General features: G+C 39.6%; 1 protein-coding gene across 4 annotated transcripts in view; it reads right to left on the reverse strand.

The window, feature by feature from the left end:
• The window catches only part of niban2a (niban apoptosis regulator 2a), a 98,926-nt gene that overhangs the window by 27,668 nt on the left and 55,906 nt on the right, over nucleotides 1-15,352 (reverse strand). For 3 of the 4 annotated variants that reach the window (XM_078955643.1, XM_004075107.5, XM_078955642.1), the window contains exons 2-3: nucleotides 9,939-10,340; nucleotides 2,754-2,884 (exon numbers count right to left, since the gene is read on the reverse strand). In XM_078955643.1, the coding sequence (XP_078811769.1) occupies nucleotides 2,754-2,884; nucleotides 9,939-10,227 (420 nt within the window). In that variant the 5' untranslated portion in view covers nucleotides 10,228-10,340. Of the gene's footprint in view, nucleotides 1-2,753; nucleotides 2,885-4,453; nucleotides 4,592-9,938; nucleotides 10,341-15,352 lie in introns of those variants that run through there. The other variant, XM_020707875.3, reaches the window with a different exon arrangement.

The raw sequence follows: 15,352 nt of genomic DNA on the forward strand, positions 1-15,352 counted from the left end.
TGCGTGAAAAGTCTGTTAGACATACGTAGACATGCGTGGAATGATTTGCATCTCACAAAAATCACGCATTACTGCAAATGATTCACGTAATAATTACATATAAACTATGTAAACTATGCATGAACTGCATCGGTCTCAACCTACCAAAGATTTTATAACAGAAAAAAAACAAATTCAAGTAAAGACCCGTCGAACTAAACTCTCGATGAACATCTGCGCACATTAACGACTGACAAGCGCAAGAAACACTAACGAATCATGTATCGCGAAAGACCAAAATTTCATCTGTGGATAAAGTGCAACTGTGTGACATGAGCTATAGGCCTTCATGTTGAATTAGTAGCTAAACAGCCCGCCCTTCTTCTCAGCCAATCTCTCTGCATTCTAGACGGTTCGCTTGCCTTCTACCACCACGTTCTCCACCTGGAGCAATGCTTTGGAATAGTCTGTCCTCTAACCTTGACTCCAGGGTTTATATATCCATGTTCCTAGTTCATTCCAAGCACGCATGACGCCATCGGCCCAGAGCCTAACCGCCAAAGATTGTGGACTTCTTTCATGCACATTTTTCTGTATCACACATAAATCTTTACTCACATTTCTAATATGTACAGTACAGACCAAAAGTTTGGACACACCTTCTCACTCAAATGAATGGGAATGTGTGTCCAGACTTTTGGTCTGTATTGTATTTACCACGCTGTCTAGGGCTGGTGTTTAAACATTACTATTGGTATTTCAGTCCACGGATTATTTGGAACTGTAAGTTTCCTTAACATAAGCACAAAAAAAAGACGACCAAAGGAAAGTACTTTTTTTTAAATTAGAATATATATATATACATATTTGCATACTGTGTTATATCAGTCTTTATTAAAGAGAGGACATGAGTGGTTTTTAGTTACGTTTTCTAATATAAATAAAGAAATGGTAAAATTTAAAAACTGCAAAAATTGAATGTATTTTCATCACCTTGAACCAGAAGTTCTTGCTTCTACAATTTGCAGCAACATACCAACAGTAATGATGAGCACGCCAATAATTTAGTCATATGTTAAAACATGTCTGAGTGTTGGTTCAAAGCCATTGTAATGATCCATCCAAACACCAATGGGAAGTGCTGAGAACTAAGTTACCCAGGCCCAGGTTGGTCACCATGGTTACAAGCCAAAACATCTGGGTTTAGAGATATTAAATTGAGTTTTTTGTTTGAATTTCTTGCAATCTTTTTCCTGACAAACAAAATGTAACAGAGAAAAATTCATGCTTTTTTTATGTCTGCTTTAAAATTGAAAATCAAATAAATCATTTCCTTTTTCGTTTTAATTTTGAAAGGAAATTTGAAATACCAAAAAGTACTATTGTATGGCCACTTGGCAGTATTTTGTTTATAGTACTATTGAACTATATTATGGCTACAATTCTTTTTTTTTTTTAAACCATGTTATCAGATGGGATCTGTGAGTGACAGAAAAGAGACTCTTAAAAGCTTTAAACATAAATCGCTTGTTACACTTTACAATAGAAAGTTTTTTTGTTCAAGACTAACTTCAGAAGCACAAAGCAGCCATTGTGTCTGACGGGTAACAACAAACATAAATTGAAATCCAAATATTAGCAAACAGATTTTGATTTTCCAAAAAATTGTTTTTTCACAGTTTGACCAACACCCGGATCAACGAAAACCTTCATAAACACTGAACACTGTAAAAGTGAGCAAACAGGAGGAACACAGGAATTTTAGAAGTTTAGGCAAAAGAATGAAGGATAAAATGTTAATTCTATTTAGGTGTCAAATATTTGTTTGGTTTCTTATCTCCATAATTAAAACAGACTGTTGTCATTATTGAACGAGATAATGACAGTAAAAATTAAGTAAAAAGTCTGATCACGTTTAAATCCAGTTTTTTAAAAGTACAATACTAAAGTACTATTTCCTTCATGACTTTGCGAATGAAAACTATCAGTATTTTTGCAAAACATGAGGTTTTTTTTAAGTTCCTTTTCCCAATCATAAGTCTGCAATGGCCCTGACTCTAGATCTCAGTTTTCTGTACCACAACCTGCAAACACACCTGGTAAACGTGAATACTAAACCCTCTGCTGCCACAGAAAACATTTGAGCATGTACAATGCGAACTGGACTGAGGGACCCCCCCCCCCCCCCCGCGTTCCAAACAGGAAGTACTCGCTGGCTTTGAGAACCATCCAACCATATATAGAGAAATAAACATCTATTACTCAGTCATTCTATTGGTCAGCAGAACTTCTTGCTTTTTTTAACATGTTCAGGATAATCCTAATTTTTTGTGTGATATTTTTTCTGTAGTTTAAGTAATTTTTATTATAAACTGACCAATCAGTTGCCTGAATAAAAATAGATGGTCTAATGGTGAATGTTCAAAATGTTTGATTGATTCTCCCAAACCCGCTCTTAATTGGAGAGAGTGGTTGCCACAGAACCTCAGACCGATCGGACCTGTCATTGCTTACTGGCGATTTCTGGTTCCAACATGGCGGCATCCGTACCGTGGAAAAATGACAACTGAATTGACTTCAATTGGTTGGAACCCGAAGTAAACCATTTTCTACGGGTGGCATGACACTCACTCGGTCCAGTTCTTGTATACAGTCAATGAGCAGAACATGACCAGACCAGGATTTAAACCTGCTGGGTGCAAATGTTTCTATCCATTCAGTAAACTGCAGGTTTTTTAAAATGGTAAACGGAGAGAGTCAAACACTGTACTCACTTTTCTGTGGAGCAGCTGTGACTGCGTTCCTCCGCCTCCTTCGATCTCAAAGCGAACACTGTTGAAGAGGGCGACGGCGTACTGCTGCTCGTACAATTTTCCAAACTGTTTCATCACATCTCGAGTCTGAGCTGGAGAATGAAACACACACACATATGAGGGATCAGGAGAGGTCTGAGCTTAACACAAGAAACCCCCTGCCCTGAAGAGATTCAGATCAACGTTAACCCCATCATGCCTGAGTTTATTTCAAATTACATAAAAAATATTCTTTAAAGGTGATGCAAGTTAAAGTGAAATCCTGCATTAAATGGTACGTTGTGAATAGTGACATATGAGGTTAAGGTTTCTGAATTTCTTTCATTTGTTCAGCAAGTAGAAACCAGAATTGAGCAGTACAACATTGAACACTTACTTAACTTTGATAGTTACCACATATGGGGCACACTTAACGAGTCATTATCTATGCTTTTTCAAAGTAACCACCAATGTTTAACTAGATGAAAATAGGTAGCAGTTCATTGCTCTGTGCCTTACTTTAAACTTTGCTATCTGCTGTTAATGAAAATGACTGTAATAAAGCATTTAACGACCATGATGCCTCGCTTGTCTTATCAAAGCTCATGAGCCTTTTCTATAATGACTCAACAGGTAAAACTGGTGGTTTTATCTGTTGGTTTTGGTGGTAAAACTCAGAGATATAAATGACTGAGCAGCAGTTCAAGTATTTAAATCGACTAGCATTGGAGTCCTGGCTAATCATTACACTGGTGTTATGTATCAAAGTCTAATTTAATTGATCCTCTTAAACTTTGCAAGAAATGTATGTGGTAGATATACATTTACGATTGCATCAATAAAACCCTAATATAAAACCTTTCTAAACTACTGTCTTGTGTTAGTAAAATGCATTAGTAAATATTCAGATGTAGTTTTCAAGGACATGGTTTCTGTGACAGTGGCACAAGTTTATTAGCTGTTGCTAATAGCTGTCTGTTTACAAGCCTTGCCACTAGCTTACAGCCCCTCACACCCCTGGGGTACATCACCGGTGTAACAGAAACAACGACAATATCTGAGCCATCCAGCCGTCCAGTTTAGATTCAGATTACAGCTCAGACCAGGAAAACAGAGATGTCCATGGATCTGTTTGTGGATGCGTCCGAATCCAAGCAGAGGACTTGTGTATCATCCATGTAACAAATACAATCTTTTTCAAGTTGCATTTTTTCGTCTGCTCCTGATTCACAACAATTTGAATAAATAACTATTTAGAAATGCAAATGTTATATTACTTTTCTTTATGATCTCCTCCATCATCAGAATAAAAATCACAAGAACATTTTTAAAAAAACCTTTTCATCATAGTGGACTAAAAGGTTGAAAGGAATACTTAAAAAACAATGTTCTTCAACATAAAAGTAAAGACTAAAGATGACTGAAGATGCAGATGCAATTAAAGCTCTGTCTTTAGACAGGAAGCCATTTTTGAACATGGTCCACAACTGTGTTCTGTCGTGAAGGAAATATTGAATTTGGAGATTTGAAGATCTTACAGTGATTTCTTATTGGGTTCAAATAAACATTCCAACAGTTTTTTCCGGAGTTGCACACACTCTCAAAGCTGCAGTTTGGCACCCGAAGGAATTCTCAGGGAAAGCAAGATTTCCCAGACTTCTGCCCTGGAGAAAGAGCCCTACCTCAGGCCAACCAGCCTCTTGGCTGGAGTCCAGAGACGGCGCTGGCCGTGATCTGTTTATGGAAGGAAGTGGCCAGGAAGGAGGGAGCCGGGCTGCAGGAAGGGAAAAGAGCTGACAGGACAGGAGGAGACAGAGGCGGGGGGACACTCAGACTTATTAAAGTATCGTCACAGGATGAGAGAGGACAGGCAGAGGATGAAATACAGCAAGCAAGCTCAGAAATGTAGCCATTAAAAGTTTGTTTTAATGCGTTTTAAAGTTCAGGTTTTAGATTCTTTTTCATTCGTGGCTCTAAATCTCCCCCAACTTAAAGTAAATATATGCTTTGAAAAAGAAATCTAACAAAGTGAATTCCTAACCGACAGGTGGTGGTTAATGTTTCCCTCACTTCAAACACAAAGAGGTGGATAGCCCACCCCCCCTACCCATCACCCTGCAGTGACAGGGTCAGTTTGCTCAGAACCACCACCTGCTTTATGACCAAGTTGGTGTTTTCTCGCCACCCTAATCATTTGTTTTCATTAGTGTGGAACAGCTGCAGACACCCCGCCACACACGCACGCACTCACACACACACACGCACACACACACACACACACAACCACCCATCACTGACCACAGTTTCACTGGGCTGCTGCTGCTCTGGTTTTCTAGTCAGAAGAAGCTTCAGGTTTTTGCACAGAAAAGGTGCAGACTAGAATCTGAGCTCAGCTGTGTGATCAGAGGATACTGAAATCCACACAGTAGTGGGGTAACGATTAATCAACATCATCAGTTCATGTTCCTACAATCCAACAGACTGATCTGTTTGAAGTCAGCTATGAATTAAAAATGATTTCAGGATGAAATAAATAGATTATATCGATATTGGAAAATACCTTTTGGATTGAGACACTGTAGATTTATTTTACTGTTATGTGAAAACAGCATCAGACAACATGCATGTGATGACAGCAAAAACGGATCAGTCCATCATTTCAGTCCAACGTGTGGAAACACTTTGAATTTAACAAAGTCATGTGACCATCCAGTGTGCTAGAATGTTCTAAGAATGTTCCCTTTGGATTCTTTGGATGTGGAAAAAAAACACTGGGCTGAACTTTAGGAAACTAAAATGTGAATGGATTTGCATTCAGTCTTGTTTACATGTTTGTTTGGACACATATTTCATTTACACTTGATGATCTGGAAGAAATCCAAGGAATCTGGAAAACTTCACTGTTCAGTAGCAGGAATTTCTGTCTGAGTCTCACTGCTGGAAGTTTGGATGAAGATGATCTGGATCCATTTTAGGTCAGAGAATTAAATAAACCAATACTGACTATGAATCATGTCGTCAACCACAAATTAGGATATGAATCGAATTGTTGGTAAATTGAATCATTACACCCCTAATATGCAGTGATCTGTCTCAGATCATTTATGAAGTTTAATATGTGTAAGTATTGAGGATCCAACGATTCCCTTTCACCACAATTTGGCTTAAATCCTGCTTTTTGGGTCACTGTTTTGATAGGTTTTGTGTGTTTTTTTCTTACATTTGCTAAAAAGTAATTGTTAATAAGCAGTTGGCCTATACTAAGGATGTTATAATTTTCGGTTTCGGTTCAGCCCACTGTTGTTTCGGTGAAGGTTCTTATTCACTCAGGCGACAATGTCTTGAACTTGAGTCAAAGCGACTTCTTCCTTGAATTGTTTGCCACTCATCCTTGAGAGACATTAAAGTTAGCACAACACATGTTTGACACTGTCAACAAAAACATTTGCCAGCATATATAGTATAGATGGACTTTCCTCCACGATTCTGTTCTATGTCATAGCATGTGGTTTGGCTTTAAACCAAGAATTGCGGCGTCCCTAGTTTATCTGGACAGCCATGACTTTAAATCTGTGTTCTGGATTTCAGACTCAGATCCGGAAGACAAAGTGGGTCCAGACTTTTAGCCTTAATTCTTAGCTCCAGTTACTTTGGGTGCAGTAGCTTTAGTTTGATGTTCTGTGAAACCGTCTGTAGTCTGTTTTGGGGTTTGTTGACGGTCAATCTGGTTTTTCCTCACTTGTGTGTTTGCTGCCATCAGGAAGCATAAAGGATTAATGAAGAGAGAACTAAAATTATGTCAACAAACAGACAACTACATTTTGCTGTCTATATTTTCTTTACTCCTTATCACCGGGTAATTATCTGCTAGTTTCTTTGATTTTTATTGTTGTAAGCCACTGAAAAGTTCAATTTCCCTGCTTAAGATTAACTAAGACTTTATTCTGTTCTATAATTGTTGGGAGGAGTCAGAACAAAGTAACCATTTACGCTATTTTCTTTAATGATTCATGTCTCTTTGTTCAACATTCATCTTCTAAACCGGTTTTGTCCCTTTCGGGGTCACGGGGCTGCAGGGGTCTATCCCGGCCACTCGTGAGCAAAAGGCAGGGGACACCCCGGACAGGTCGCCAGTCTGATGAAGGGCCACAATCACACTCGCATTCACACCTTTGGGACAATTTAGTAACCAACTAACCTATGAAGTGTGTTTTTGGACAGTGGGAGGAGTCTCGAAAGAAAACCTATGCATGCACGGGGAGAACATGCAAAGTCCACACAGAGATGGTGGTTCTGTTTCAGGTCCCCCAGCCAGGACTTGAACTGGGGACCTTCTTGCTGTTAGGCAAGAGTGTTAACCACTGCGCCCTTTGTTCAACATATTTCTTGAAAATATTTACACATGTCCTCCACAGAGAGGCAACTTTGGTCTTCAAAAGCCTGTTTTAAGGCAAAAACAGTCTTTTCTTATAATTAAATAAGTAAGAATGTTTTTTTTTATTATTTTTCTTTAGTCCAGTTAGCATTTAAGCCCAAACTGCATGGAAGAATATTATAATTTGAGGTTCCCTGAATGTCTTTGCAGAGTTCCCACAGATGCTGCAGGAACCGCAGGTCATTTTTGATCAGTCAACGTCCTTTCACTTGCTGACTTTTACATTTTCTTGTACTGCAGTGAATGATGAGAAGCATTCAGTACCGGGATGCAGAAAAACTGGTCCACACGTGGAACTTCGAAATTGAACTGGTTTGTCTGCATTTCTCAAGAAAGGGGAATTATTTCATGCCTCACCAGAGCTCAGCACAAACACACAGGCTCATGGTAACTGTAGCTGAACAGACATCCATCCCTGCTCCCCTTCTTCAGCCCTGCGTCTGTCCACTGATTCCAGTGCGCACATGCTCTCAGTTTACACACCAGCTGATGACTAAATGTGACCATTTGGTGGAACGGATTTGCATGTCAGGTAACCGCTTTTTTCCTTATCTCTGCTGCTGCAGCGTGTGGAGATTATCTGCAGCAGTGGAACGACACACCTCAAACTTTATTGTGTTGGTATGAGTTTGCCAACACATCAAAAAACAATGATCAGGCCGAAGACTGATTAGGCTTGTGCAGGAGTGCTAAGTACAAAGCGACGACGAGGGTGGATTACATTTTGTGGTCACAGCTATGAATGCATGTGAATGTGCATGTGAGTGTGCATGTGAGTGTGCATGTGAGCGTGCATGTGAGTGTGCATGTGAGCGTGCATGTGAGTGTGCATGTGCGGCAGCTGCGTGGCTCAGAGGGAAGGAGTTTCTCAGGAATGTGAAGAGGCAGCAGGAGCAGAGAAATCCTCTTGATGGGAGTTACAGAATCCAAACAGACTCCAGGCTCAGAGGAGTGAAGGGAATGCTGTTTGTTTAACCATCGGTTCACACATGCAAACCTAGCAGATTAACAGAGTCACAACACAGAGGCATGGGGGGGGGGGGGGGGCAGTTTGTGATGTGACATGTTTCTACCTGCTTCACCTCTGCAGCAGCGCTCATTATCCTATCCCTCTGCGGCCTCCTCTTGGGTTTCTCAGTCAGAAGCAGCCAAATGGCTTCAGGTCATTTCTCAGAAAACAAAACTATTCTGCTTTAGGGTTTAACTTACCGAAAAAGTTTGAGAAAATCTGATTTTAAGGAGCCCTTCTGATGAAATTGGTGCTATTGACATGTTCTCGTGACATCTTTCTGATAAAAGAGGACATGTGTGAAGAAAATTAAGCTCAAAACTGCATTTCTGAGTATTTCTTTATCCAAATCGTTGTGAATCAGGAGCAGATGAAAAAATGTTGTTTAAAAAAGCTTGTAGCTTTGATGCAGCTGCTACAGTCGGCAAGCTCTGCTCTATTCTGATGCATCCACCTGCAGACAAATAGATGCATGAACGTCTTTGTTTTCCTGGTCAGGCTGGAATCTGGATCTAAACTGTACGGCTGGATAGATCTGATATTGATCACCATTTTTGTTGCACTGCTAATGTCAGGTTGAAGGTTGGAGGGGTTGACAGGAAGTGGGGGTGGGCCGACTCTGTTCCAACTCAGAAGTGAATTTCGAATGAACTCCTGCCACTCTGCAGCAACTATGTCCTAGAAAGAAACATGGGTTTTTGGATTTTGTCTAAATTATAATAAAAGGAGCACAGGGAATGTACTGAAAATAGATCAAAAGATGATCGGAGTGGGACATTAAAGAGACAAAAGTCACTGAAGAAGAGTCTCACGTCTTTGTTGTTCTGTTGCACTCTGCAAAAACTTTAAATCTTACTAGTAAATATTTGTTTAATTTATGATCAAATTTACCCAATAAACTCAATTTAAGACACAATGATTTACGCTTCACTGAGCTTAAATCCGGCCATACAGTCCAGTTCTTATATACAGTCAATAAGTATCACACATAGATGTGTCCAAACCCCTGCAGATGATGACATACATCATTTTGGTCAGTCATGAAAACACCTGGTTTAAACAAAATAACATTTTATTTGGGCAGATTAACTGTCCTTGTTCACTTTTCATTTTCTAAGAGTCATCCGGCTCTTGACTGAACATAGTCGGCCTGTCAGCAGTGAAACTGAAATGTTTGATCTCCCATCAGCTGGAGGACAAACAAAGCATGACAGTACCACTCCCATGCTTAACAGCTTGACAGCTCACTAGTTTGACAGGTGCTTCTTTCCTGATAACAGTCATCCTTTGTAACCAAACAAAGCTTTGCACGTTTCAGCCAAACCAAAAAAAAACTTTGTTTATGGCTTTCATAGTCTTTTGATGCAGAAGCAGAAGTGTAGAGCTCATGGGGGTAAAGATGCGCCAGCATTGCTGAAGCTCCACTATAATCAAACTCAGGTTGGACTTTCTAACAAAGGTGGTTTGGTTAACCCTGCGCGCAGGAAAAAAGGAAAACCAGGTCTGATCTCTGCACCCACTATCAAACTGTTGAAACCAGTAATTACAGGCTCATGTGCAGCAGCCTCAGTGCCGTGCGTGCTATTATTCCGCAGACGCTCCGTGACGCTGCTGGAGCAATCTGACACCCGGACTTCCTTGGCGGCGCGCAGCCCCAGAGCGCGCACACATGGCCGTCAAAGCAGAGTTCAGGTCTCAGACAAGACTTCAGGTTCCACCTCACCTGTTATCATCCCCCGCCTGGCCTCGTCCAGGTGAGAGGAAACCACGTCCCCCATGGTTTCAGGAGAGGCTTTAAGATCCTTAAGAACGTATCCGACTTGCAGTCGAGCTTCTTTTTGTGGAAAATCTTTTCCTCTTTCTCTTAGAGGCGCGCGCGACTTCGACTGCGTGTCGGCTCCCCAATTTTCTCTAGGGCGCGCAGGAGGAGGGAGGGCAAGGAGGAGGAGGAGGACTGGCAGCGGGGCAACACTGACTTCTTTTACAGGAGGACACACCCCCTTCGGAGTCATCACTGGTCCAACGTGTTCGGTTGGGCCCGCATGGGTGTGTCCTGGAGGAGCCAGGGGTCCGCGTCTGGAGCGGCTGGAGGCGCTGCGGGAGTCCGCGGATCTTTTGGAGCTTTCTGGAAATTAAATGAAGAGTTTAGGAGCTTGTTAGGACTTATTTAAAAGCTTTTGGATCTGTTTAGAAGACGATAGCTTAAAGTTAAAGAGATTTGGAAGACAGAAATGTCCACCTTAAGTTCCTAACGTCTATCATGGTTCTATGCCGCCTCCGCGTGGAAGTTTTGTTTCAAACAAGTCTTTCAGGCAGATCGCATTCCAGTGAACAAAACTGAGATTTGTTGCAAAGAGCAGCTTCTGTGACATCCTCAGGGAAATGTAGTTCAGTGAAGATAGAAAGATATAATTCACAGATTCGGACTTCAGGCCTGAATAATTCTTCTGATGAACGTTCAAATAATTTGACAGCAACTATCTCAATCCTTTTGTATTAAGTAACCCAGAGAGTGAAATACAAACGCATTTCAAAAGAAAAAACATCTTTTTTTGTTTGTTTTTTTTGCCTTTTGATCAAAATTGTTCTCTTGGAGTTGTGAATGCAGACATGCATCGAGCCGGCTGCCAAGGGACCGTCAACAAAGTGCAACCTCTGTAAAACACCATTCTGTAAAAAGCAATAATCTTTTAAAAAGCGAATAAATGTCTACATTTATATGAACTGGTAATGAAGAACTGTCAGCATATTCATGCTACAATACATATTTAGTCAGAAAGTCCATCTATTATATTTTATTGCATAAATTTTTCACATTTTAATAGAGATAGGAATCATAATTAAAGTGATCAATAGCTCTGCAGATACTGAAGCTACAGTCACCGCACTTTCTGTCCTGACTAATCGTGGCCTTTGTGTCTGACTACATGAGAGATTTGGTCAGAAATTCACATTGTTTTTCTTTTTAGGAAGTTTTCATATATAAATATGGATCATATTTAGTCAAAAATGTTTAATAGCTCTGAAATACTGAAGATACAGTCACCAAACATTCTGTACTGAATAATCATGACCTTGTTGTCCGACTACATGAGAGATTTGATCAGAAATTACCTTTGTTTATTTTTAGGACTTTATCATATAGAAATATGGATCATATTTAGTCAAAGTCCACAATAGTTCTGAAAATGCGTACGTTATTGTCACCAAACTTTCTTTACTATTTATTACTTTTCAATTTCTAGTAATTGCAACATAGAAAAAACATTAATTTGATTTAGTCCTGGAGTGTACTCAGAAGTAATCCTTTTGATGAAATTACAAGTAAAGTTTGTTGACAGACAAATTTTGAAACAGTAAAAATATTTTGTTCTCTAAATATAATTTTACCCAATATGTTTTATACTTACCTTTTTTCTGAAAAAAAGTGTAAAAAAATGTACTGTGTTGTTTTTAAATTTCCTGCAGATAATAAATTTTAAAAAATAAAATATTTAAAATTGATCAACGTTTAGTAGGGTCTGCCTCAACTTCTCTCATGTAGTCTGACAATAGGGTCATGATAAGTCAATATAGGAAGTTTGGTGACTGTAGCTTCATTATTTCCAGAGCTATTAAACAATTTTTGACCAAACATGATTCATATTTCAATATGAAAAATTCCCCCCACAAAAACAAAGTGGATTTCTGACCAAATATCTCATGTAGTCGGACAACAAGGTCATGATTAGTCAGTACAGACTGTTTGGTTACTGTAACCTAAGCATCTTTTGAGCTATTAAACATTTTTTTTTATCAAATATGATCAATATTTTAATATTAAATTTTCCCCAAAATAAACAAAGTGGATTTCTGACCAAATTTTTGCTGTAGTTGGACAATATGGTCATGATTATTCAGTATAGATAGTTTGGTGACTGTAGCTAAATTTGAGGCATAACCTGAACTCCCGACTCTAAAAAGCAAGGTAGGTATTTTCCAGGATGTGAAAGTAGCCGAAGCAAGTTCCTGGTAAGTTGTTTGAGAGATAGGTGTGAGCATGGCTTTCAGTTTTGAATACACTCCTGTAAATTTGGAAGCACAAATGAAAAGTCTTTATGTTAGTGTTTATGTTAGAGAATTGAGGCCACATTTGAAGTGTTTTAGTACTCAAACGAATGTTCGAAAGAGCAAATAGTTTATCAAATGAAAGTGACTATTCCCACATCATTTTCTAAAGGTGCGGCAGGAGCTGATGTTTTTTTTTGGCCGCATGGACCTGGATAAAGGGATGGGGTTACGGTTAGGTGAATACGTGGGACCAACATCAACATTGTTTTTGTAAGTGGATACACTTAAAATGCGTGCAGACAGTGCAGCAATGTGCATCATGTCTTACATGTGGGCAAGATGAATTTCCATCAGTGTTTGAGTTTGGTCAGACGTAAATACAAACAAATAACATCTTCCTTCTCTCCTTTTTTTTTACTTGTACTGTCCAACAACTGAGCGATGAGAGCTGAAGGCCTTTTGTGTTGGGCAGGTTTTACTGTTACAATAAGTGGTTATGCTACACCAGCAGAGGAGTTTAACTGCTTCTTTGCTCGCCATGAATCCACCCAACACAGCAGCAGAGCTACGTACGGATGCTCTTTGTGGATTACAGTTCCTGCGTTTAACACAATAATCCCAGACAGACTGCAAAAAACTACTCACTCTTGCCCCCCTGCAATTGGATTAACAACTTCCTCACAAACTGATCACAGACTGTGAGACCCGGCCCCCACCTCTCATCCACCCGCACACTGAGCATCGGCGCCCCACAGGGCTCTGTGCTAAGCCCCCTGCTGTACTGCCTCTACACACATGACTGCAGTCCAGCCCACAACAACAGCATCATCAAGTTTGCAGACAACACCGTGGTGTTCGGACTCATCCCCAGAGGTGATTAGTCTGCCTATAGACCTGCCTATAAGTCCTGAAGCTGACAACCTGGTCCACAGAGAACAACCTCGCCCTGAACACCAGCAAAACCAGGGAAATCCTCATCGACTTCAGGAAGCATGGCGCCGACCCAGCCCCCCTCCATTTTATTCGGGAGCATGTGGAGAGGGTCCACACCTTCAGGTTCCTCTGCATCATCATCTCTGCAGAGCTCTCTTGGACAGCCAACACCACAGCCATCATCAAAAAGTGTCAGGAGCGTCTGCACTTCCTGAGGGTCCTCAGGAAGAACAACATCAGCACCAACCTGCTGCTGACCTTCTACCAGTCATCCAACCAGAGCGGATAAGGAGAGACTGCAGAGAGTCGTAGAGACAGCTCAGAAGATCATTAGGTGCCCTCTCCCCTCCCTGACTGACATCTACTCCGCCTCACTGAGGCCCAGAACATTACCAAGGACAGTTCACGCCCCGGCTCAGACCTGTTCAAACTGCTGCCCTCTGGGAGGCGCTACAGATGCAATCACCATCCTCAATTCTAAAATGCACAGATAAAATCTGCAATAGCACATCCATATGTACATGCTTATATATATGTGTATGTGTATAAATGCTTATCCACACTTCTGTCCACTTATGTATCAATGCAACGTCAACACTCTACCTCATTGCTACCTCTTGTACATCTGACACGTTTGCAAACAATTTTGTACGCAATTTTGCACACAAATTTTGGACATTCCTTATTACAGTTTATATTTGAACACATGTTGTACGTACTGATTTATTTAATATTAGATTTCATTATTTTCGTTATTATTGCACTGAAATGGTGATGCTTTAATTTCATTTTACAATGGACAATAACAATAAAAGCAAATCTATCTATCTTATGTATCTTCGGATAGCCAGGGAGTATATTTGTATAAACCCCTTTTTGTTTTATTTATTTATTAATACAATTTTATGTTTTAACCCTTGTGCTATCTTGTGGGGTCCAGATGACCCCACTCCCAACGTTAACATGCATTATATAGCACAAGGGTAACACAGTAACCCCCCCCAGCCGACCGACCCCCCAAGCACCGCTCGCCCGCCCACTCCCCCGGCCACCAGGCTGCCCTGAGAGAACCGATTAAATATTTCAGTTAGGTGGGGGTTTGTTTGTTATTTTGTCCTTGGTTCACCCTGAAACCTTTTTGCTTCACCTTAAGTTATTGTTGGTGATTGTTTATTATTTTGTATATAAATGTGTTTTTGTATGGAAACAACCTTTGGTGTTTTTGTTACAGTCAGGGCAAACATTTTACTTTTATGTTATGCCCTATTGGTACCCCTGGACCAAAAAAGGGGGCATAACAGCTCCTGACAAGTAAATTCACTTTTAACTAGTACAAAAACCCTTCTTTCAATCGTTTTAATTTTGTGTATATATTTATATTTTTAATTTTTTAAGAGAATTATTTTCTAAGAGACCTACTGAGTTCTAATGTTTAAGATTCAGACTTGAGACTTACATTTATTAAACCTGCCTTCAACCCTTTAAAATGTATATTATATTTTTTTATTCTTAAAGACATTAGTTTTCCAAGAGGCTTTCTTAGTTCAGATTATTTAGATTTAGAATTTAAAAGCCTCAAAGATAAACAGGGAAATGTTTTCAAAAATAAAAGAGTGGACAAATTCAGTAACTGCTTTTTTTTAACCTAATAATCAAATCTAATTAAACTTTCCCGCCCCACTAATGTGACTAAAAGTTAGTTACAAACAAAAAATAAAATTTGAAAAACCAAAACCAAAGCAAAAAACTATTATAAGAAAAAAAGAAAATAAGACACTTCCACTGTCCACAACCCTGTAGGTCAACAAAGCAACCCAACAAACTAATGAGCCACCATTTTACTAAGAACAAGTATAAAAAACATGTTTTAAAATGTAAAAAAAAAAGAATAAATGACAAGACAAGTCTAGTTGACTGCTTTTTTTAACCTACTACAAATTTAATCTAATCAAACTTTATTTTTCCTACTACTAAAAGACACGAAAAACCTTAAAAAATAAATAAGGGGGTGACTATTTCCTGTTCTGGAGGGACTAGAACAATCAGAGAACTTAGAGCTGAGATGAATCCTCCAATTCTTTTCCTGAGAATTTTTCTGAAACAAGGCTTCATTTGTAGATCTTCTATGCATTTGATGAAACTTGTCCCAATCAT

Source organism: Oryzias latipes, chromosome 12, assembly GCF_053564925.1.
Source record: "Oryzias latipes strain Hd-rR chromosome 12, Olatipes_Hd-rR_3.1".
In the NCBI taxonomy this organism is placed as follows: Eukaryota; Metazoa; Chordata; class Actinopteri; order Beloniformes; family Adrianichthyidae; genus Oryzias; species Oryzias latipes.